At 40.4% G+C, this 21,060-nt stretch overlaps 3 protein-coding genes across 13 annotated transcripts in view; all 3 read right to left on the minus strand.

The window, feature by feature from the left end:
- Window positions 1-3,005: 3,005 nt before the first annotated feature.
- On the minus strand, window positions 3,006-9,089 carry serbp1a (SERPINE1 mRNA binding protein 1a). Of its 4 annotated transcripts, none has more exons than XM_031749582.2 (9): window positions 8,728-9,089; window positions 7,209-7,392; window positions 6,437-6,577; window positions 6,212-6,280; window positions 5,920-5,994; window positions 5,577-5,745; window positions 4,989-5,033; window positions 4,671-4,859; window positions 3,006-4,358 (listed from the first exon to the last, which is right to left on the minus strand). In XM_031749582.2, the coding sequence occupies exons 1-9, from the start codon at window positions 8,981-8,983 to the stop codon at window positions 4,302-4,304; spliced, it is 1,185 nt and encodes a 394-aa protein (XP_031605442.1). In that variant the 5' UTR covers window positions 8,984-9,089; the 3' UTR covers window positions 3,006-4,301. The 4 variants fall into 4 exon arrangements, with proteins under 4 accessions (XP_031605442.1, XP_031605440.1, XP_031605439.1 ...); XM_031749580.2 differs by having other exon boundaries at window positions 5,577-5,748; XM_031749579.2 differs by having other exon boundaries at window positions 6,212-6,283.
- Window positions 9,090-12,592: 3,503 nt separating this feature from the next.
- hsd17b7 (hydroxysteroid (17-beta) dehydrogenase 7) lies at window positions 12,593-15,869 on the minus strand. Of its 2 annotated transcripts, none has more exons than XM_031749612.2 (9): window positions 15,726-15,869; window positions 15,285-15,491; window positions 15,073-15,165; window positions 14,820-14,934; window positions 13,662-13,856; window positions 13,436-13,549; window positions 13,301-13,357; window positions 13,124-13,222; window positions 12,593-13,031 (listed from the first exon to the last, which is right to left on the minus strand). In XM_031749612.2, the coding sequence occupies exons 1-9, from the start codon at window positions 15,758-15,760 to the stop codon at window positions 12,924-12,926; spliced, it is 1,023 nt and encodes a 340-aa protein (XP_031605472.1). In that variant the 5' UTR covers window positions 15,761-15,869; the 3' UTR covers window positions 12,593-12,923. The 2 variants fall into 2 exon arrangements, with proteins under 2 accessions (XP_031605472.1, XP_031605473.1); XM_031749613.2 differs by having other exon boundaries at window positions 15,752-15,859.
- Window positions 15,870-16,975: 1,106 nt separating this feature from the next.
- The window catches only part of ddr2a (discoidin domain receptor tyrosine kinase 2a), a 30,177-nt gene continuing 26,092 nt past the window's right edge, over window positions 16,976-21,060 (minus strand). For 3 of the 7 annotated variants that reach the window (XM_039606213.1, XM_031749657.2, XM_039606209.1), the window contains 7 exons: window positions 20,781-20,994; window positions 20,456-20,688; window positions 20,235-20,362; window positions 19,931-20,128; window positions 19,611-19,845; window positions 18,912-19,061; window positions 16,976-18,037 (listed from right to left, as the gene is read on the minus strand). In XM_039606213.1, coding sequence (XP_039462147.1) covers window positions 17,906-18,037; window positions 18,912-19,061; window positions 19,611-19,845; window positions 19,931-20,128; window positions 20,235-20,362; window positions 20,456-20,688; window positions 20,781-20,994 — 1,290 coding nt within the window. In that variant the 3' untranslated portion in view covers window positions 16,976-17,905. Of the gene's footprint in view, window positions 18,038-18,911; window positions 19,062-19,610; window positions 19,846-19,930; window positions 20,129-20,234; window positions 20,363-20,455; window positions 20,689-20,762; window positions 20,995-21,060 lie in introns of all 7 variants that reach the window. The other 4 variants (XM_039606214.1, XM_039606211.1, XM_039606212.1 and 1 more) reach the window with 4 other exon arrangements.

Below are 21,060 nucleotides of genomic sequence, written 5' to 3' on the forward strand. Positions count from 1 at the left end.
TTTTTCTAGATCATTTGTGCTGACGTCAGCATTGTTAATATCAAAATCTAGTAGACTTCTAGTCAAGACCGCCTAAACCAAGACCAAGACAATACCAAGACAGACCGAGTCAGACCAAGACAAAGTCGAGACGAGACCAAGACCGCGACCGAGACAAAAAACTCTTTGAACTGCAGCCAGATGCTGCTTCGTTTACGGGTCTCAGGCATATTTATGTGTTTTTGTGACGCATTCGCACAGCCCTCCTCACCGCTGTCTACTGTCTCACTCACTTACTGAGAGGACAGACGCACGCTCCACTTGACTGTTGCGTCTCTCACCCTCTCTGTTTTTCACATAATGATATTATCCTATATCCTCGCATGTGATTGTCCACAATATGGAGGGATTGGAGCATAGCTGAGCCACTGTGTGAGAGCTGAGCAGCGAAAGGAAATCAAATGAGGAGCCGGCTCTCGCTCAATGGGAGTCGACTCTTCTGATTCACTACAAAGCACTCTCTAAGCACGGCTCTTAGAGCTGATGCTTTTGCGCATGACACATTATCGAACGTCACGTTGTGTGTCATGGATACTGTTGACGTTGATGTCGATCTGAGACAGCAAGACCGAGACAGCGAGATCAAGACCACGTAAAAGTGGCATCCAACTCTAAAATCTAGTGTAGTATATTAATCTTTTTATGTCATTAGGAAAACATACAATGTTGGGCTAAAAAAATGTTTCAAACAATTCAGAATTGGCTAAAATATTTGGCTTCTAAAAGCTACAAAGGTTGAATAATGAAGGTCAAAGTCAAATGCTTAGCCAACTACTGTACTCATAATCTCCCCCTCCAAAGCCTATTATATTGTTGGGAAGTTTGAAGACGATCCATAAAAAATTGTGGGTAATATAAAGTTTTGACTGATATTCACGTTGGGTGTTACCATGACCGAATTTTCACCAAACTTAAATCAGCCTGAGCTGTTATTGGTATCTACCATCACAAAAAAACTGAAAATGATATCATGAAAACTGTGGATGCTACACTGTTAACAAACAGACGAACAAACAAACTGAACCAATTAGGGGAGAATGATCACTCAAATCAACAACATGCATTCTTAAAAAGAAGAATAAATTGGCCAGCTCAGCAGCACCACAGAAAACAGCTAAAGTGGATGATGACAAAATTATTTCCATGGTCAAGAAAAACAACTTCACTGCATCTAACCAAATCATAACCACTCTCAAGGACGTACGCATATCATTGTCTAGGTCTACAATCAACAGATGTCTGCAGGAATAGAGGTGATTTACAACACTAAGAACAGGAAGGCCATATTACTCTTTTAGAAAGAATTCTAAAGGTTTGTCACTGCTGATGAAAGCAGCAGGATGAATTTTGAAGCGTACAAGGTTGTATTCTCTGCTCAGATTCAGCCAAATGATTCTGTCAAAATAAAAAGAAGCCAAGAGTTTCTCATGGTAAATAAAGTAATGAGTAATCACTGAGTCAGTAATCTAGTCTCATGGTGCACTGAGTTTTTCTTCTTCCGTCACCTCTTACTCTTACCATGTGTTTAAATACCTCTCTGCATTTAATCATTGCTTATTATTCATCTCTGGCTCTTTTCCATAGCGTGTCTTGGTCCTGTTTTCATCCCCTGACCCCAGGCCGTCACAGCAGTTGGCTGCCCTTTCCTGAGCCTAGTTCGGCTGGGTTTCTTCCTGTGAAAAGGGAGTTTTTCTTTCCCACTGTCACCAAAGTGCTTGCTCATAAGGTGGGTTATATGAGTGTTGGGGTTTTCCGTTTTCTTTGTGATTTGCCGCTATATAAAGAAAACTGAATTGAATCTCATATTAAACCAAGCACTTTGCAACCTGTTCTAATGTAGCCTTCCTCTTATTTTGTATACATTTTTCCCATTTGTTATTTATTCTTGTCCATTTATATTTTAAACCTGCACAGCTGGTGTTGAGCACTCACAATTTTGTTGTACATGGACAATCATAGTAAAGGGCTAAACTATTCTATTGTAGAGTATGCCTTTCACTTACTAAATGCAAAACTATATGCAGAAGAACCCACATTTAAGCAGTAACTGAAGCTGCTGGCAGAATCTCTAAGGGGAGGAATCCCAGCATTTAGTGAAGTCCATGGGTTCTATTCTTCTTATCCAAGTGTTTTTTTGTTTTGTTTTGTTTTTAATATTTTTAGATTTAAAGCAGTCTAATTTTGAGCCTCTGAAAATAGGGGTTGTGTAAAAACATGCCTATTATTTATTAAAAGTTAATGAAATACTTTTGATAAATTCCTCGAGTTAAAGCTGAAAGTCTGCACATCATTAACATTTTTAAATATTTGAGTATTGTATTTGCAGCAAAAACACAAAAGCTGTCTTTCCCCAACAAATTACAGAGCTAACTGCATACTTTAAAAGCAGTAGCAAAAATTTCCCTTCAGGGACAATTAAAGTATCTTTCATCTCAAACATGGCCAGGGTTTTAAAAATGTTTCTGTATGTAATACTAACTCCAGAGTTAAAAAGACAGGATGAAAACTGATTTACGTGTTTGGTTTCAGACAAGAAGGACTTTTGGCTTCCTCTCAGCAAATTAGCATCTAATATGATTATCCCAGAAACCACGCTAGGTCTGAGCACAGGCAGCCAACTTGTGCACATCTTTTGTTTGCAAAAGACAACCTTCAGAACAAAACTGGCTTAAAGGAGGGAAGGAAGCTAAAACTGGTTGCTTCAGAAAACTGAGGGGCTACACTAAGGTCCAGCATAAGTCAATAAATGACTATAACGCAATGCTAGGTTAGTAGGGCAAGATGAAAAAACAGCTGGATATTAAAACAGGCCCCCCTAATTGAGCACAGTGGTAGCATGCATTTAAAAGGTGATGCGGTCATAAAGACAAGTAAAACAAAGTACAGCGAAAGCGTAAAATAATAATGCCTTTGTGCAGTCAGGACAAAAAAGAAAAGAAAAAAGAAAAAAGAAATGACAATGCAAAAAAATTTATCGACCACCTTTATTTACCGACAGAGGTCTCCAATAGCAGGGCTAGAATTCACACATTTGTAGAGAACTTCTGTTGTTCCACACAATGGACAACTGTATTTCTTTCAGAGCAATTATGCAGTGGTGCCACTGTGGAAGCTACAGGGCAAGTCAACAGTGGAGGAAAATATCAGCACAGAACAGACTGCAGAAACAAACTGAAGCTGGGCTGAGTTTACATCTGTGAAAGGATACCAGAGTGGAGTGTGTAAACAGTTGGAGAGGGTCAAATCTCAACTGTGTAAAAACACTTCCTCCCCTTATCGCTCTAAAGTAAAAAGAAAGGCATTAATTGACTCGCACATGGCCAGTGATCAAAGATGAAATGGGCAAGGAGGAAGATACATTAGACCGAGGTTTGCACTTCAAATAACAAGTAACGAGAAAATGTGAAATATCTTTGAGCTGCTAATAAATTCACCTGACCAATGTTTCACGATCAGCGCAAATTTAAGAGTTATCACCAGCGTGCTCCTCCAAAATGTCCTAATGTTACTCCTTCAAAACATCTTCAGTACAAAAAGAACCTTAAATTCAGATTTAGGCGCCATTTCATCAATGCATTCAAAGATAGGTAGCACCTTTTGATCAAAGATCAAGATGCATCCTATTTGCACCATGTGAAATACAGTCTCTGAAAGAATCTATGAAAATAGTTACGATTTACAGGCTGAAGATCATACAAGAATAGACCTCCTGTACAAAATATAAAACAATATCCCAGTGCTAAAGAAAAAAAAAAAAATCCATAAATCTCAATGACTGAAGCTGTAACGTCATCTGAAATACCTGGTGTGGCAGAGCTTATGAGCTTGGGTTGGAGCTCCACAGTGCCTAGTTTAAAGCGAGAAAGCAATGGCACACACCACACTAAAGATACTCTTTCAAAATGCATATTTTCAAGCAGCAATTACAAAAATTTATCAATGGACAATGCATAACCTCTGAAAAAAATACTGTATGAAAACATCCCTGCTACTTTGTTTCCAAGTACAAAACCTCTACCAATAAGTTGCTCCAGAGTAGCAAGAAGTCCTTTTATTTTTTTGTTTTTTTTTTGTTAATTTCTGTTTTTTTTTTCCATCTTCGTTTTGTTTTTATTGGGTAAAACTCAGTCCTCACATTGAGTGTCATAGTAAATGACAGTCTTCTCCATTGGTTCACTCTGCTGAAGGATCCAGGAACATGCAAGCCTCGTAGTGGAGGTGCTCAGGAGGCTCCTGTAGGCCTGAGGATTAGCAACCATGGCTTAAGCCAGGGCTGGGAAGGCCTCTGGGTCGTCCACGTTTGGCACAGACGTAGATGACTGTTAGAAAAGGTGGACAATAAGTACAAGTTAGAAAAGATGAGACTAATTAATGGAAATGGTCCACTGCAATAATACAGAAATAAATTGACTGCCATCAGTCGTAAAATGATTTAACAGCAGAGGCCAATCTGCTTTTCATATGAAGGGCTGTACCACTTCTAAAAAAAAGGACGTTCTAAATGACAAAAAGAGCAAATATCAGAATCCCTGGTAATTTAAACATTTCGTGTTGTGCATCCCAAACTTCCTGTGCAGAAACCTGGTTGTTGCTGATATAACAGCAACTAAACTGTGCTTAATGTCCCTTACCTTGTCAGACCTTCCACCACGCATTGGCCTGGTGGCTTCGCCGCGGCCACGGCCACCTCCACCTCCACCTCCACGGCCACCACGTGGTCCACCACGTCCACGGCCTGGACGGCCCAGGTCTCCAAAGTTGATCTCCAGCTGTGACGTAATGTCATTGGCTGGCTTCCTGCAGTGGTGCTCATCATCTCCCTAAATTACAAAAAACAGGGGTTAAAAATTAAGTTTTATTGTTTTGGCATATCTGCAACATCAATTTTCTGCTAGCATGCATGATTGGAGTTCATATACTCGGAGTACATGCAACTGTAGAAATTTTACCTTCGGCTCCTCAACCTCAGGGTCAATCAGATCACCTTTCTTATCCTGCAGTGGACAGGTACAAAGATGCACGCCAACATTAACACACTGATCAAAATAATGTGCTTCCACCAACAAATGCAAATCTCTTAATAAGATAATACAGTTAATATAAAAACATCCTGTCGAGTCCTGTTAAAAAGTTATGAATCACACCTATAATTTCAAATCCAGTTTAAGTGACATGTTCGGCACATTGACTGAAAATGCTATGATGGAGTAGTGCCTTAGAAAATGAATGCTGACTTACTGCCTAATACAATTTTGCACAACACTCCGATTCACTTTAAGGCATATTGCAAAAATAAAACTTGCATCATTGTCTGATAAGTACAACTACTTCCTGTTCTTGATGTTGAAGTTGAAGTTTTGACTTTGAAGTGCAGCCATGAAAACCTTTTTCCTGGCTAAGCTGCTGTCTCACCTATTTTGGAAGTGTCAATATACTGCTTTGGAAGAAAAATCTAACCTTTATTGAGTACTGGATACCTGTTAAAATGTAGCAATAAATAATTTCTCCAACAGAGCAAACCTTTTGTTTTTACTCACTTCTGCCTTGGACTTGTGGAGCACAAATCCTTTGTTCCAATCAGCTCCCTCGTTGGGCTTGCGGATGTTGAATTCTACCTTGGCGCGGTCCTTGTCCTGCATGGCCTTCCATTCATCCAGAGTCATCTCCTTGGGGCCTTCTTCCTTCACTTCTTCAACCTCATTCTCCCTTCAACATGAACACACCCAGATAAGCGTTAGAATTAATATCACTGTCTTTCAGTTAACTGATTTAGTATGGATGTGGGAGTGTGGCTACAAAATGCACATCAAAAGTTGTGAATCTTTTCACAGTAAAAAGTGAGGTGTCCTTGAGGAACACAGCAAGGTGAAAAAAACTTACTTGTTCTCAGAGTCGGCAGCTGGATGCTCCTCTCCTTCAGGGTTTTCTTCAGTGACGTTTGATTGGTCAAGCTCACTGCAAGGAGGGGGCAGGGAAGCCATGAAAATGAGAATTGCTCTGCATGCATCAATTTTAGTAAGCTTTACCCAGAACAGCACGTGTCACCTAAGAATGGCATACTAATAGATCATTCAATGTATCACTTGCAGACGAGAGAGTTCTTGCTATCAAAGCGTAAAGGTGTTATTTAACTATCACAGAAGTTTCTTCTGTTCCTAAAGTAAGAACTTACTTCAGTTCATCCTTAACGGTGCCCCAGTTGTGAGATCCACTTCCACCACGCTTCTCTTCTCCTTTCAAACTACTGAAACAATATCTGGATTAGCCAGGATCATAACATGATCACTGCATCACAACTCACACAAAGGTCTTAAGACCAGATGCATTAAGGGTATTTCAATGAAGCGATATATAAGAACTAGGAGAGGAAAAGAAAAAAAGAAAAAATATTACTTACGATTTGTCACTGCCGCTGTGCCGATCAAATTCACGTTTTCCTCGGGAATCAAAGCCATCACTGCGACCCATGCCGCGACCCCTGCCTCCGCGGCCTCCCCTTCCGCCACCGCGTCCCCTCATTGGCCTGTCGCTGACGGGCCTAAAGAAATTAATGCAGAACAACAGTTACAATCACAGTCTAGCCAAGGTACAGGGTTCCTTAGCCAATGGGGAAAACATTTTTTATTGTCCAGTTGGGGGCAGTAAAAACAAGTTTTCACCATTACAACATAACACTCACTTTTATCTCCGGTTTTGGTTTCTACAAACTCCTGAGGGAGTCCTGAACAGCTAACTGTGTCTACTGCTTGGTGCTAAGTTTTTTGTTTACTTGGTTTTTTTTGTCGTTTTTCTTTTCCTGCTGCCTGCTGTAAACAAAAACTGAGAATATGAGAGTGAATCAATCAGCTGAACAATGACCTAAAGCTCCCTGTAAGACTCCATACAACTGATTGGTACTGCATATACAATTGATTTTTTTTTAAAGGTTTATAAAAATCCTGATAATAGCTACTTAAAAGTTGATCTGCAGATGATTTTTTTTTTCAGTTTCCTACATAGATTTTTGTGACAATAAGATATATGTGCTTGCCGCAGTTTGGGCAAGACTACAGTCTCTTATCATTTTAAGAAACGCCTAAACAGTTGTAGTCCCACCCAATAATGACAACTATTTTGTGAAAGCAGAAGACACCCTGTTGGAAAGTAGTCTGCTCAGAAAATAAACTCACTTCTCCACTGAAAATTCACCACCCTCAGGTTTCTCGCCAGAGTCGCCAGCAGGCCTCTCGAAGCGACGAGGTGGCCGCCTCTCCGCTGGCCGTCTGTCTGTTGCGGGGCGTCCTTCTCCCTGGCCGCCCTGGGGTCTGGACCCCTCACCCTCCGGCTTCCGGCCCATTCTCCTCATTCCAGCACCTAGGATTGACCACAACAGGAGGACCAGATGACCATTAGCAGTGAAAGTGACAGATTGGGACCAAATTCTGAGTGTGCTAAAAGACAAAGAAGAGGTGTTTGTTGTGTTTAAGTGGAGCAAATAATTCCAATTAACATGCCAAGGAAGTTGACCTACTTTTGTTTTCTAACCTGGAAAGCCATCTGATAACTTAATCACTCATTACTCCTTCCTTTCACAGGCCAGCCATGTGAATTAACACCTACACAGTGTTTAACCCTCTATGGCACAGCTAACTGCCACTGACCCAGTGTGACACAACACCACCCACCCATTGCTTAACTCACCAGCTACCAAAATAGACATCCACCACTACACAGGAGCAGCTGGTTGCACCATAGTCAGCGCACCTGTCTCATCTTCTCTCTTGCAAATAGATATGAGCCTACTTGGCAGCCTGAAGTGAAGATAATGGCAAACTAACCTCCTGGAACTAGGTCAAATCCTGATGCTGAAAAATTTAAGACAAAAAAGTTGTAAAACAAGAATATATTGAATGACTTGTTAACTACACATGATGTTATATATGATTAATTAATTATATATGATTAATTAAATATCTGGGGGAAAATGGAAACTGGAGATATAAGCGCTGTGAATGTACGTCGACCGCGTGCATCGCGGCTGCATTATGCGCCAATGGGAAGTGGCGGTTTAAGAGCCTGTGCTTTAACACGCCCCACACTACAACCACGAGGTTCATCCGCGCGAGAGCAGTGCAGGCTCCGAGGTCCAATCCACCTGCCGATCCGCTAAGAGTGTACACATGTTCTCATTTTACGTTACTTCAATCATTGCACGTGCTAAACTTCCTTCCTAAAGCGCCTGACATTAATATATAGAAAGATATATTTCTTAATTCTTTTTCTTGTTAAATCATTAATTGCTCCCTAAAAACTGCTTTCTGGGTCAGCTCAGCAACAAGTGGGGATCTGTGGAAGCCTATCGTGGCAAGTGTAAATGTATAAACCCGGAGATACACCCCCGGCCGGTCAGGCTTTCAGGTTCTACCCGCTCAACAAGGCCCACTGGAGGGGGGAGGGCAAGCCAAAACAAGTCGGACAGCAAATTTTTTTAGCCCAACGGATCCCACTGCAGAACACGTTTGTGTAAATGTCATTGTTCGGGTAAACGACAGCCAGCAGGGGCACACAGCAGCCATGTGGACCGCATGTCACGGGGAGGGTAGCTTGTGAACCATTGCTAGCTAGTAATCAAGCAGCTTAGCCTGTTAGCTCAATTTTAAGCATCTGCTTTAACTGCGCGAGACATGAAACGTGAAAATTATATTTTACCATCTTTCTTGAGCGGGACGGCCTGGGTCTCCTCCTTCTTATCAGCCAAGGGGGTCTTTCTCTCTTTCTGAGACTCCTTTTTGGGCTGCTTGGCAGCCTGGGCTGCAGTCTTGGCGGCACCAGGGGCAGAAGCCTCCTTCTTCTTCTTTACTTCGGCTTGCTTCAGCAGCTCAAACGGATCCGACTCGTCGTCAAATAACTGGTCGAACCGATTGGTTATGGCACAGCCAAAACCTTCTTGCATTTGTCCGGGCATGATGGCGCCCCTTCAGCAGGATTTTCCTCCGATTCTACGAGGCTTGGTGCGAGCACTTCGCTAGGTGAAGCCACAAGATGGCTGGGAAAGGACCGTCTTCTCTTCCGGCGCGATAGACATCCGGGACCTCTGGGTTGGCGCGGCTGGGGTGTGTAGTTTCTTTGGACGAGGAAAGCATTGTACTGAGTTACTGATAGGCAATTGAGGAAACTCGTTTACCCACAATGCAAGAGGGGCTAATGTTGCTATCCGATGTAGTCTGTAAAATAAAGCGTGAGTGCCCTCATTTACACTGCGTGCTCTTGTTTTGACTTTTCAGAAATGTCCCCAGTCCTCGAAACTGTCTTGAAAGGCACTGCAGACTGGTTTTTACACTAATGAGGGCCCAAATATTTGGTCAGGTTTATTATATATTGTCTCACACATCTCGAAGGGAAACAGCAGGTGCTCCTGCTAATAGAGGCACTATAGTTGTGATGGAAAACAAAAGGAAGTGGTTAAAGATTTAACTTAGATTGTTAAAGTTTTAGTTTACGGTAAAGTGACTATATAGAGTGTAGGTATGTTGGTACAGCTCAGAACAAGCATTCACATGATATCGGGGCCTAGCCCCCATTTAAAGCTGGCAAGTAGCCTACTGCAAGTATAAACAACACTTCACATTTGTATTTAGAGATAGCTTTATCAGCACTGCCTCATGTAGGTGAGGAAACCTGCAAACAGTGCTATACAAAAATGCATTGTGGTGGTTTAAGATTGTAACACGAGGCTACATTTAAAAAGTATTTTTCTCCTTCCTGATCACTTATTTGCATATTTTTCACACTTGCATGTTTCAGATCATCAAAAAAATAATAATATTACACAAACATAACACAAGTGAATATAGAAATCAGTTTTAAATGGTGTTTTAATGTATTAGTCGAAGCAAGCTATGCAAATAAACCTGGTCCTGTGTGAAAAGGTAATTACCCCCTGAACCTAATAACTGGTTGTGCCACCCTTTGCAGCAAGAACCAAAATCAAGCACTTGTGATAACTGGCAATGAGTGTTTCAGATCGCTGTGGAGGACATGTGGCCCAACCCTCTTTGCAGAATTGTTTCGATTCAGTCACATCGGAGGGTTTTCAGGCATAAATGGCCTGACCTTATGTGTATGTTGTTTAAGGTCATGGCAAAACAAAATACAGTCAGATTTAAGTCCAGAGTTTGACAAAACCTTCATTTTGTTCTTTAGTTGAGCTATTCAGGTAGTATTTTGCTGGTGTGTTTCAGATTGTTCTGCTGCATAACCCAAATGTTCTTGAGCTTCAGGACATAAACTGATGTTCAGACATTCTCCCTTAAGACTTTCTGGTAGAGAGCAGCATTTATGATTCCATCAGTTAGGACAAGTGATCCAGGTCCAGAAGTAGGAAAGTTGCTCCAGACCATCACACTACCACCACCATATTTGACTCTTATTATGATGTTCTTTTTATGAAATGCTGTGTTTGTTTTACAGCTGATGTGACAGGACACAAACCTTCCAAAAAGTCAAATTTTCTCTCATCAGTCCACAGAATATTTTTCCAAGAGTCTTGGAGATCACTGAAATGTTTTTGGCAAATGTGAGATGAGTCTTTGTGTTCTTCATAGTGAAACTCTCTCATGGATGGCATTTTTCCCCGAGTCTATTTCTTACTGTTGAACACTGACCTTAACTGAGATAAGTAAGGTCTGCAGTTGTTTAGATGTTGTTCTGGCTTCTTTGTGACCTCCTGGATGAGTTGTCAGTGCAGCCAGCTGCTCCTGGAAAGGTTCACTAATTCAATTCAGTTTTATTTAGAGAAACCCAAAACACAACAACAGTCACATCAAGGCACTTCATGTTGTAAGGTAAGACCATATAATATTACAGAGAAAACCCCAACAATCAGATGACCCCTTGTGAGCAACCACTTGGTGACAGTGGGAAGGAAAAGCTCAATTTTAACCACTGTTCCAAGTTGTATCCATTTATGGAAAATGGGTCCCTTTGTGGTTTGTTGGAGTCTCAAAGACATAGAGATGGCTTTGTCAGACTTTCAAGACTGATAGATGTCAGTGACTTTGTTTCTCAGCTGTTCCTGAGTTTCTTTATGCTGTGTTGTGCTGTTTTTTGAGCTCTTTTAGCCTACTTCGCTTTGTCAGACAGGTTCTGTTTAAGTGATTCAACAGACCTGGTATTAATCCGGCTTGGGTGTGGTTGGTGAAAGTGAACTGAGCTTTACAAAAAATGTGGTTAAAGAAAGTTAGTTCATGATTTAACAAGGGGGCTAATTAATTTATCACAGGGGCGCAGGAATGTTTGGACAACCCTTAATAAATGAAATCATCATTTAAAAACAGCATTTTGTATTTACTGAGATTATCTTTGTCTAATATTAAAATGCATTTGATGATCTGCAACATTTCTGTGACTTTTTTTTTTTTTTTTTTAAATCAGCAAGGCGCAAATACTGTTCCACAGCACAGAATGATTATTTTCACCATCATGTTTCTGGCTCTAATATATTGTATTTGTTTACTTGGAAATCTGAAAAATGGGCACATTAATAAGGAAACAGTGAGTAGTTGAACATCATGCAAGAAAAGGAAAACATTTAGAGTTTTAGTATGATGTAAGACTAAACACATGCACCAGTCTCAGTCTTATTTAACTGGTTGCTGGGATTAAACTAAAACTAACATATATGTTGTCTTTTTAATATTTTCATTAAACAAACACGCTCTAAATGATCTCTAAACTACTGCACTTTTATGTGCATTTATATTTTGCAGCGCCACGTGCTACTTGGAAACTTGGTTGTACTTCATTTATGATTATATTATATTTTAAATATAATCTGTAGCCAATAAGCAAATATTAAATAGGCATATGTAATACTGTAATTGGTTGAAAAGACAACCGAACACAAAGCAAGATCACACATTAAACAGAAGCTTGATGTTTTGTTGGTGGTTCTCCTCGGTAGTCTTTTAAAAAAAGGAGAAAAAAAAAACAGTGACCGTTTATATCGAAATTTTGAGAATCTTAAAAACTCCCATGATGGTCTACTTTAAATCGTCTGGGGACTTTTTTTCCCTATATCTGTCTCGCGTTTCTGAGTGGTCCAGCTCGAACGGTGATGCCACTTTAGCTGACTTCCCCCTCGCGACCAGACTTTCGGTAGTCCGTTCAGTAACTCCTACATATGCGCAAAATGACGTCCGCAGTCACCAAAGCTATGATAGAGTCCTACGCGCTCATGATTATGGTCATGGGCACGTTTTTCGTCTATTTCTGCGGGATGGTTTGGGCTTTTTGCAACCCGAAACTGAGCGGAGCAGAGGAGGAGTGCGAGACTGGAGACCAAACAGCGGAACACGGAGATGGCTGCTGGGTTTCCGCCCCAGATCCTCCGGAGAGGTATTTCGAGAGCGCTTGTGCGCACCTGCCGGCACCTCCGTACACCGCCGAGAGGCTCACACGAAGTACCTATATCAACTTTTGGGAAGACACAGATAGTCTGCTGTCAGACTGCACTGCGTTTTGCCGTGAGGACCATGGGATTAACAACCAGATTGGAGAAAGTGGAGAAAATGCATAGTGGTGATCACATTTATTTCTGTGTATTTAGACTCCAAAACTGTGTTAGTAGGTTCTGATAATTTGTTAACTCTCTGAATAATAATTAGCAGAACAGGTAGTGCTTATTTGTATTGTTAAATCAAACTGTATGCTGTCAGAACATGCACCACACTCATCAGTTCCCACTTAAAATTCAGGCTTGCGGGTTGCTGTGACAGGTAGAGGTGTGTTATTTTTCTGACAGCCAGAGCACATAATCCTCCCAGGAGACCTGTGAGACGGAATAAAATGTTTTCCATCCAGAACTGGGTGATATGCATCAAGGTGATCCTGCAGGATTTGGGGGATCACGGTGGGCTTTCCTTTTGTTCGTCCTTCAGTTTCTTCCTTACTTCTCTTTCTAGCTGCAGTAATTTCTCATACAAAGACTCCGATGTCTCCAAGTCAATGTCCATCTGTGAAGAGACACAGAAGAGATACGTGGAACTACATTATAGACTCTTTTGACTCAACATTAGTTTTTAATGTAAATTTTTACCCGCCGTACCTTACGGGGCTGTGTGTAGTTGTTCCCTAGCCCTGATGTTAAGCTGTGATACTTTGCATATGGGTCCAATGATTCAGGCTTTTGCTTAAACAACCAAAACTGAAAAAAAGAACAGAACTGAGAACATGAATTTCTCCTGAACTGCATGTTGGAAGTGTGAATTTCTGTTTTACTTACCAGAGCTTCAGCTCCATTATAAGGTGTCAATGTGAAAGTGTTTGTGAACATTCTTATCTGTGAGTTTGAAAGAAATACACATCTCAGATAGAGCCAAACACCCAACTATGCATTTGCAACAACTGTGTCACTCACAAGCCAGAAGATAGGCGTAAACAGTGTCCAGAGGAATGCTGGGAAGGAGGGCAGGATGTTGTAGGTCAGATTGGTCATCACAAAACCAGGACAAATCACAGATGAGTACAAACCCTAAAAAAATAACGAGTACCAGGGTCACTTTCATCAAAATATTTGGAGCTTAAAAAAAGAAATGCAATTTCTGGTTTGAGTCAATCATGGCATGTGAGGCACATGAGCTGACCTGTTTATTGTAGTGTGTATTGAGTGCGAGGCTGAGCAGGTCAGAGGCATATTTGGAAGAGCTGTAAGGCTGAGTGCCTTTTTTATGTTGAATGTCTTCGAGACTAAAGGCCGAACGATGAGCATTACTAGAGGAGGTCCAGACCAGCTGGGAGGTCCGGCCTGCACGGCACAGCATTGACTCCAGCTCCCTGAGCTTTATCATTAAAAGCAGAACACAAAATTACAGAAAGATAAAATTAAAACTTGTTTCCAAAAAAGAAGCTAAACTCAAGGTAACTGGGTGAACTGTGTGAGAACAGATGAGATTACTGTATCTGCATGTACGTAAACACATCTGTCTATTAAACTGGATGCTTATACAGCAAATCAGACATAACACTAAAACCAGCTGATATTATATAAGCAACCAAAATAACTTTAACAAAATAGTATGGACAGTGGAACCTAGGGTCCAGTGGGCTGTAGGGTCAGACCTCTATCGACTGGGTTTGTTCTGGTTATTGATCTTGAAGGCCTTGGACTCTGTTCTTTTAAGCATCCATGAGCAGTTATGTGCACGGTCCTACAGTGGCAGGCCAGTTCTGTTTTTGGGTGTTATTATTGTCTCTGTTTGGTCTACAAAAACATTTCTATGGGAGGAATGTGCCAAACTAACATCCACATAAATGCCAGCGCCGAATCAGCCTTATTCTCTTTGGCTGGCAGTGGTTTTAATGTTGTGGCTAATCTGTGTAGATTTTAAAGAAACTGAGTGAGAATTTTAAGAAGATTCCACCAAAATGTCTAAAACTAAGAGTGAACAGTTTTCTTAAGCGCACTGAAGACTGTTTACAATTCTTGAAAGAAGTCTAAACAAGAACTTTGAAAAGGTTACTTTGATGGGAGCCCGAATTTAGCCGCAAATGCAAAGTGAGCTGAATATTACCTGCTATGACCTGATGGCTAGAACAGTACGTGCTGTTAATTTTTAATGAGCATAGTTGCTAAGTGACAGACAGATCCAGTATCACCTGTATTTGTTTCACCAAGGACAACCAACCAACAATTAGTCTTCCTTCAGAAAACTATGACAAAGCACATCTCAGAAAATATTTCATGTGCAGATCAATCTAAAATATGAAGATTATTCAGACACCAAATTACAAAAGCGACTCACAAGAAGAAAGTGGCCAAAGAGATTTGTCATAAAAACTTCCTGGAGGCCATCAGGGGTAACACCATCCTGCTGCGTCAGAATCCCCTCTCCGGTGGCAAACATTGTGATGACATTTCTGCAATACAGGTTTATATAAATTTGAGGCAAAAGAAATGCAGCATGGGACACAGTTGAAGATGATGAAATATAAAGAAACTGTGATGCACTGTAGATAAAATTGAAGATTCAGGTACATCCAGAGTTACTAGTTTACCTGGAGAAGAGGCCTTTGAAAAAGGCATTTGCATCAAACTGTGGATTTGGCATGATCCCTGCGTTCAGGTAAAGGTAGTCCAGCCGGTCGTACCTGCGGATAACAAACAATGGCTTTTTATAGCACCTAAAGAACTATCAGCATAACTGGTAATCAGTGATGATTTATCAAGTACAGATTTGATTTTTGTGTTTCTGAATTCATCTTCCCACCTCTTTTTGACCTCCTGTGCAGCACTGATGACGGAGGAAATGCTGCTGGTGTCCATCTGCAGCAGGGCCACCTGGGCTTTGGGGTGAGAGGTGAGGAGAGCTGAACGAGCAGCTTCAGCCCTGCGCATGTTCCTGCAGGCCAGACAAAGCTGGAGACCCTCTGTGTCCACTGAAAGGAGACGCTCACACAGTGCCAGGCCAATGCCACTGCAGGGAAATCCATACACTACATTACTATTACTACTAGTATTTACTACTAGTACTTACTACTATACTTTACTACAGTATTACTATTTAATACTGTGTATTCACAGGATTAAATTAACTGCAAAAATGACATTTAGTCAAACATTTTTGAAATATAGCTAGTAGTAAGTTCACTGAACATATAAAGTTTCCTGATTTGAAGGTTATCATTTAAAAAACAAATACAGTGATTACCTATTGGCTCCTGTTACCAAAATCACCTTATTCATCCTGTTAACTTCAAACTCCCAGTAAAGAAAACTCTACATTTAAGGCAAAATGTTCTTTTAAGTCAATTGATCCCGTGCAAAGTCCTAAGAATGATTTCCTGATCTGAAGTAACAGTTTTCGCCCCTCCTCTGAGTTCTGATTGGATGCTGTAGCAGCACTTGGCCAATAAGATCCGCATGCTTGTCAGCTGATCATCTTTAGGGACAGCCCACTCAGACACAGCATGAAATATTCAGCTCTGTTCATGAATAAGACAAAAGCTCTCAAACAGATACAATTCCCAGTTGAATTTTTATTTAATGAACAACTTTTGCTTACAGAAATATATAAAATATTCTCACTGAAACATTTGAGTACAAAGATGAAATGAATCTCAACATATTAGGACTTCATAGGGCTAAACATCTGCCTCTACTGAGCTGATGGAGAATGCCATGAAATGTTTTCTTTGTCTTGTGAGAAGATCTGCAAGCTTCACAAATGCGTCTTTAAACCAAATATCATATTTAATTTGTAGAATGTCTTTGCCCAGATAGGGATAAGTTGAAAGGGCAATGATCTGAGCTTCCTCTTGATTTACAAAGAGGGACAAAGACCTGCAAAAGCAAAGCCTGTAAACACAGTTAAATTGTCTGAAACTCTGGTGTGCAGGGTGACCTTCAAACAAAGAGAGAAAGTTGCTGTTAAGGAAAATAAAGCCGCACAGACTTGTGCCACATGGAAACAAATCGAAGAGGAAATAATACAGAAGAAAAAGCCGACTGCAGATAGCTAAACCTGTAGCTGACTCATCAGATTTTTAGTTTTCATTTGCTTATATAAACTACAGTGAAAGCGTTCACTCATAGGCATCTTATGGATCTTGTCAAACACACCATTTAGGATGAATACCTACATTTCATCTGCTTTTAAAAAGACTTATTTTCTCTGTCATTTGTTCAACATCCACAGCACTCTCAGTAACATCTTTCCAATGACACTGACTGTAAACACATACTGTTGAACCAACGCGGCCTGGATTGCTGATAAGCATCTTCCAATATCTCATCGATTATCAATCACAATGGTATAGAGCAGGGGTGGGCAATCTCACTCCACGAGGGCCGGTGTCCCTGCAGGTTTTAGATGTGTCCTCGAACCAACACAGCTGATTTAAATGGCTAAATTAGCTCCTCAACATGTCCTGAAGTTCTCCAGAGGCCTGGTAACGAACTAATCATGTGATTCAGGTGTGTTGACCCCGAGGTGAGATCTAAAACCTGCAGGGACACCAGCCCTCGTGGACTGAGATTGCCCACCCCTGGTATAGAGCTTAGTGTATGATCAACTCAACAGTTTGCAGCAGGATAAAAGATAACGTAGAAATCCAAAATGTAACCTAGAGAATTATCGCATTGAATCAAATACAATACTCTAAATAAAGAGTATATTAATGCACAAACAGAACCAACGGAACAAACACATATTAACATATAAATACTAATACAAAATATTGATATTTGAGATTTAGAATTATCTGTTGAAAATACAGAGTCATATACATTTTATGTTGAAACCACGTCAAGGAGGTGTAAAAGATGGTATTTCCTTGTTATTCTTGTCAATCTAAATGTGTGGCGATTAGATATGTGAGATAAGCTGAACTGTAACAGTGATGGTTTTTCTGGACTTTCCTCCTCTACATTCAAGCAGTCTTCCAAGAGAAAACACTAGAGAGTTCAGTTGCATTAGTTTTGTTGTCAATATGAAAATTGCTGTAACATAGGAAATTTAAACCAACATTAACAAATGCAATTAAAATATATTTTCAAAAGTGCCAAATGTCACTTGCTACATTAAATTAGGCTTCATCGACATGAGTCAGAGCCTTAGGTCATGTTCTTAAGCATGTTTGAAGAATAGCGTAGTATAAAACAGCACTGGTTTTTTGAGGAATATTTGTATGCCTATAAATCATCTTAGCCAACTTATTTTTGCTAATAACTGACACACACTCACTCTTTTGGGTAGTACATAGTGCCCCCAACCCTGTTTCTCTACAGAGACAAGCTTAAACCTGGATAATGTCTGCTGTTATTGTCATATTTTCATTTACTTCCAGAGATGAGCAGACTGGGAATCACTGTCTTTAACACTGCGCTGGCTTAAGATTGTATTTCCAAGATGGCCCTGTGTATCTCCAGGAAGGAGGGCCGTTCTTTTGCGTTCCTCCTCCAGCAGCTCAGCATGATCTTGTAGAGCGAGTCCGGGCACAGCACAGGTTGAGGCAGGTAGATCTGCACAATATGGATTGAGATATTAACTCAGGGAATCAACAGAGTTTACTGTTTTTGCACTTTAGACTGTTTAGCTGTTTCCTTTAATTGAAAAATACAATTTATTAATTAACTTCCAGTTTGGGTTCAGAGCAAACACATTCACCACAATGGCTGTAATAATGCAACTTATAGAAGTTTATGGCTAACAAGAAATACACTGTGGAGGTGTTTATTGACAGTGGCAAATAAAAACATAAAGTGAAATTTATTAAATAAGAAAGAATTGTATCAAACTAGTATTAAATTCTTTTAGCTGTGATATTTAGACTATAAATTAGTGGCTCCATTAGTGTAATGGTTAACACATTTGCCTAACATGTAAAAGCTCCTTCGTGTGAACTCAGGAGGAGACACAAATCCACAGAAGGATTGTGTCAGGAGGCATCTGGTGTAAAAATATGCCAAATCGAATATATGGATGTATTTGCTGTAGCCACCTTTTGTGAATAAGAGAGCACAGCATTTTGTTGGAAGGCTCATTAAAACAATGTGGAAAGAAATGTCTGAACCCAAACCGAATATATCTAATATCAAAACTAGCACACCTACATCATCATTCCCTATTAACTCCATACATGACCTACTGTGTGAAGGTATGGGTATTTAGTCTTTGGTGTTTGTTTGGTGAAATCTAGAGAAAAATGTCTTTTCCTTTAGAATAGGATAAAACTTCAGCTAACACCTTTTCATTCATTAATTTGTGTTCTTCCCATTTTAATTAAATTCTTTGTTGTAAAACAGTTTATTTTTTGTTCAAAAATTGTGATAATAACTACATTTTTCTTATAAAAAGGGGAAAAAAAGATGACAAAATGCTTCTGTCAGCCCTCACCTGTCGTTTCTGGTCCCTGAAAAACTCTCCCGTGTTTTCTATCACCTGCTCATCAGTGAGCTGAGAGTAAGGCTGTTCCTTGCAGAAGTTTAGTATCTCCCACAGGGTCACCCCGAAGGCCCATACGTCGCTGGCTGTGGTGAACTTCCCCTACAAAGCAGAAGATTGCAAGCATGTTTTTTTTTTCTACTTTGCAATAATCACTGCTGAAAAACCGATGGGTAATTTTTAGTATGAACAAACAACAGCATTTATGAGGGATAATGTTTACTAATCAATAATTGACTTGAAAGCTATCTGCTATCTCTTAAATACTTGTCTTACAAGTAGAAAAATAAATAGAGCAATAGATAGATAAGTAGACAGATGAGGTGTTGGTGGTGCAAATCACATGATTGTGGTTTCAGCTGAAATTAGCAACACTGATGAGTAACAATCACAATAAAATGTATCAACAAATACTAAAATGTTTTTTGTTTCAGTTTCAGTAGAAAAATAATACAGTTTATCATTACTATAAAATATTTTTATTACATAAAGTAATGTCATAAACATAACTGACAATCTATGGTATATGAATTATCATGTAATTGTTTTCTTTTATACTAAATTAACTATTTACTAAAGTTTAATTAGATATGAATTTACAATTTATCAGTAACAGTTGAATAAAGGGATGTTTTTGCAGGAAGTCCTCACCAGCAGGATGCTTTCCCATGACATCCAGCGTATAGGCAGCACTGCCCGGCCCTGGATGCGATAGTAGTCCCCACTGTACAGGTTTCTGCTCATGCCAAAGTCAGCTATCTTTATTGTATACTTTTTGCCCACCAGACAGTTTCGTGTGGCCAAGTCTCGATGAACAAAGTTAAGTGAGGATAGATACTTCATCCCCGAGGCTATCTGAGTGGCCATGTAGCAGAGATTAGTGAAGCTGGGGAGGAGAGAGAATAAATATTCAAATAATTTGCTTGAAAATCATGTTTACATGTGTTTGCATATATTAGCCCCCTTCCTACCTCACAGTAGGTGCATTGCTAAGCAGAGCAAGATGTCCCTCTGGTTCGTGGCGGGACAAGAACTGGTTGAGATCTCCGTTCTCCATGTACTCTGTGATCATGCAGAAAGGGTCGCTGTGGATGCACACAGCTAGGAGGCGAATGATGTTGGGATCCTTCAAACGTGACATGATCTTTATTTCTTTAAGGAAGTCATTCCTTCCAATGGAAAACAATTTGCAAGTTAAAAGTGAGAAAAATAAAAACTTCACATGTATACTTGCAATTTAATTTCATTTAAAGGGTACAAGAAGCAGCGGCACACCTGGCATTTTTATTGGCATCTGAACGGAGCATCTTCACAGCCACCAAGACGGGCTCGTCTTCTGTGATGTCAAACAAAAACTCTTTATTCATAAACTCCTGCATTCCTTCTGCCTCACACAGGTGCACCTAGCAGAGAAAGAGGGAGCGGGGAGAGTGAGATTCAAAACATGACTTGTGTTTTATCTTATGCAAAGCTGTAACCAAAGCTGTAACCTGCACCTCTCCAAACTGGCCTTCTCCAAGCTTCTCTTTAAATGTGAGCAGTTTTCGTGGGAACTCCTCCACAGCAACATCCTTCCCTGACAACAGGTCCATAGTTACTGCAGGGATGGCATAGGTGTTGCTTCCAGTTACACCTTGTAGGTTTACAACATCTGCCTCTGCGTAGTGAGGGACGCCGTCTTGGACTGCAAAAGAGGCAGTGGATTTAGAAGCAGAAGTGCCGGTCGAACCTGAAATGCAACACGAGACGTGGTAACTATAAATAAGTGCAAATGAATATAAATACATCTGAATTTGTAAGTACCCGAGTTTGCCTGCTTACTGGGCTCTTCTGTTCTCTGTGAAAACTCCGGCAGCTTACTTATGAGGCGCGAAGGTTCCTGGTAGTCTGGACCGAGAGGAAAGATGTGCTCATAGGTGGAATTAGACTCCTGTGCATTGGTTGTATTCGACTGGTTGTGGGTGTGGTAGCCCAGTGTTTCACTCTGTATTGACAGACTAGTAGTTAGTTCGTCATCCAGCATCTGACGAGAGGCCTGAAATAAAAGATATGGAGGTGAAGAAACAGAACCGACTGCTTCTCAAAAGAAAGCTTCAGCTGA

Source organism: Oreochromis aureus, linkage group 23 (assembly GCF_013358895.1).
Source record: "Oreochromis aureus strain Israel breed Guangdong linkage group 23, ZZ_aureus, whole genome shotgun sequence".
Taxonomy (NCBI): Eukaryota; Metazoa; Chordata; class Actinopteri; order Cichliformes; family Cichlidae; genus Oreochromis; species Oreochromis aureus.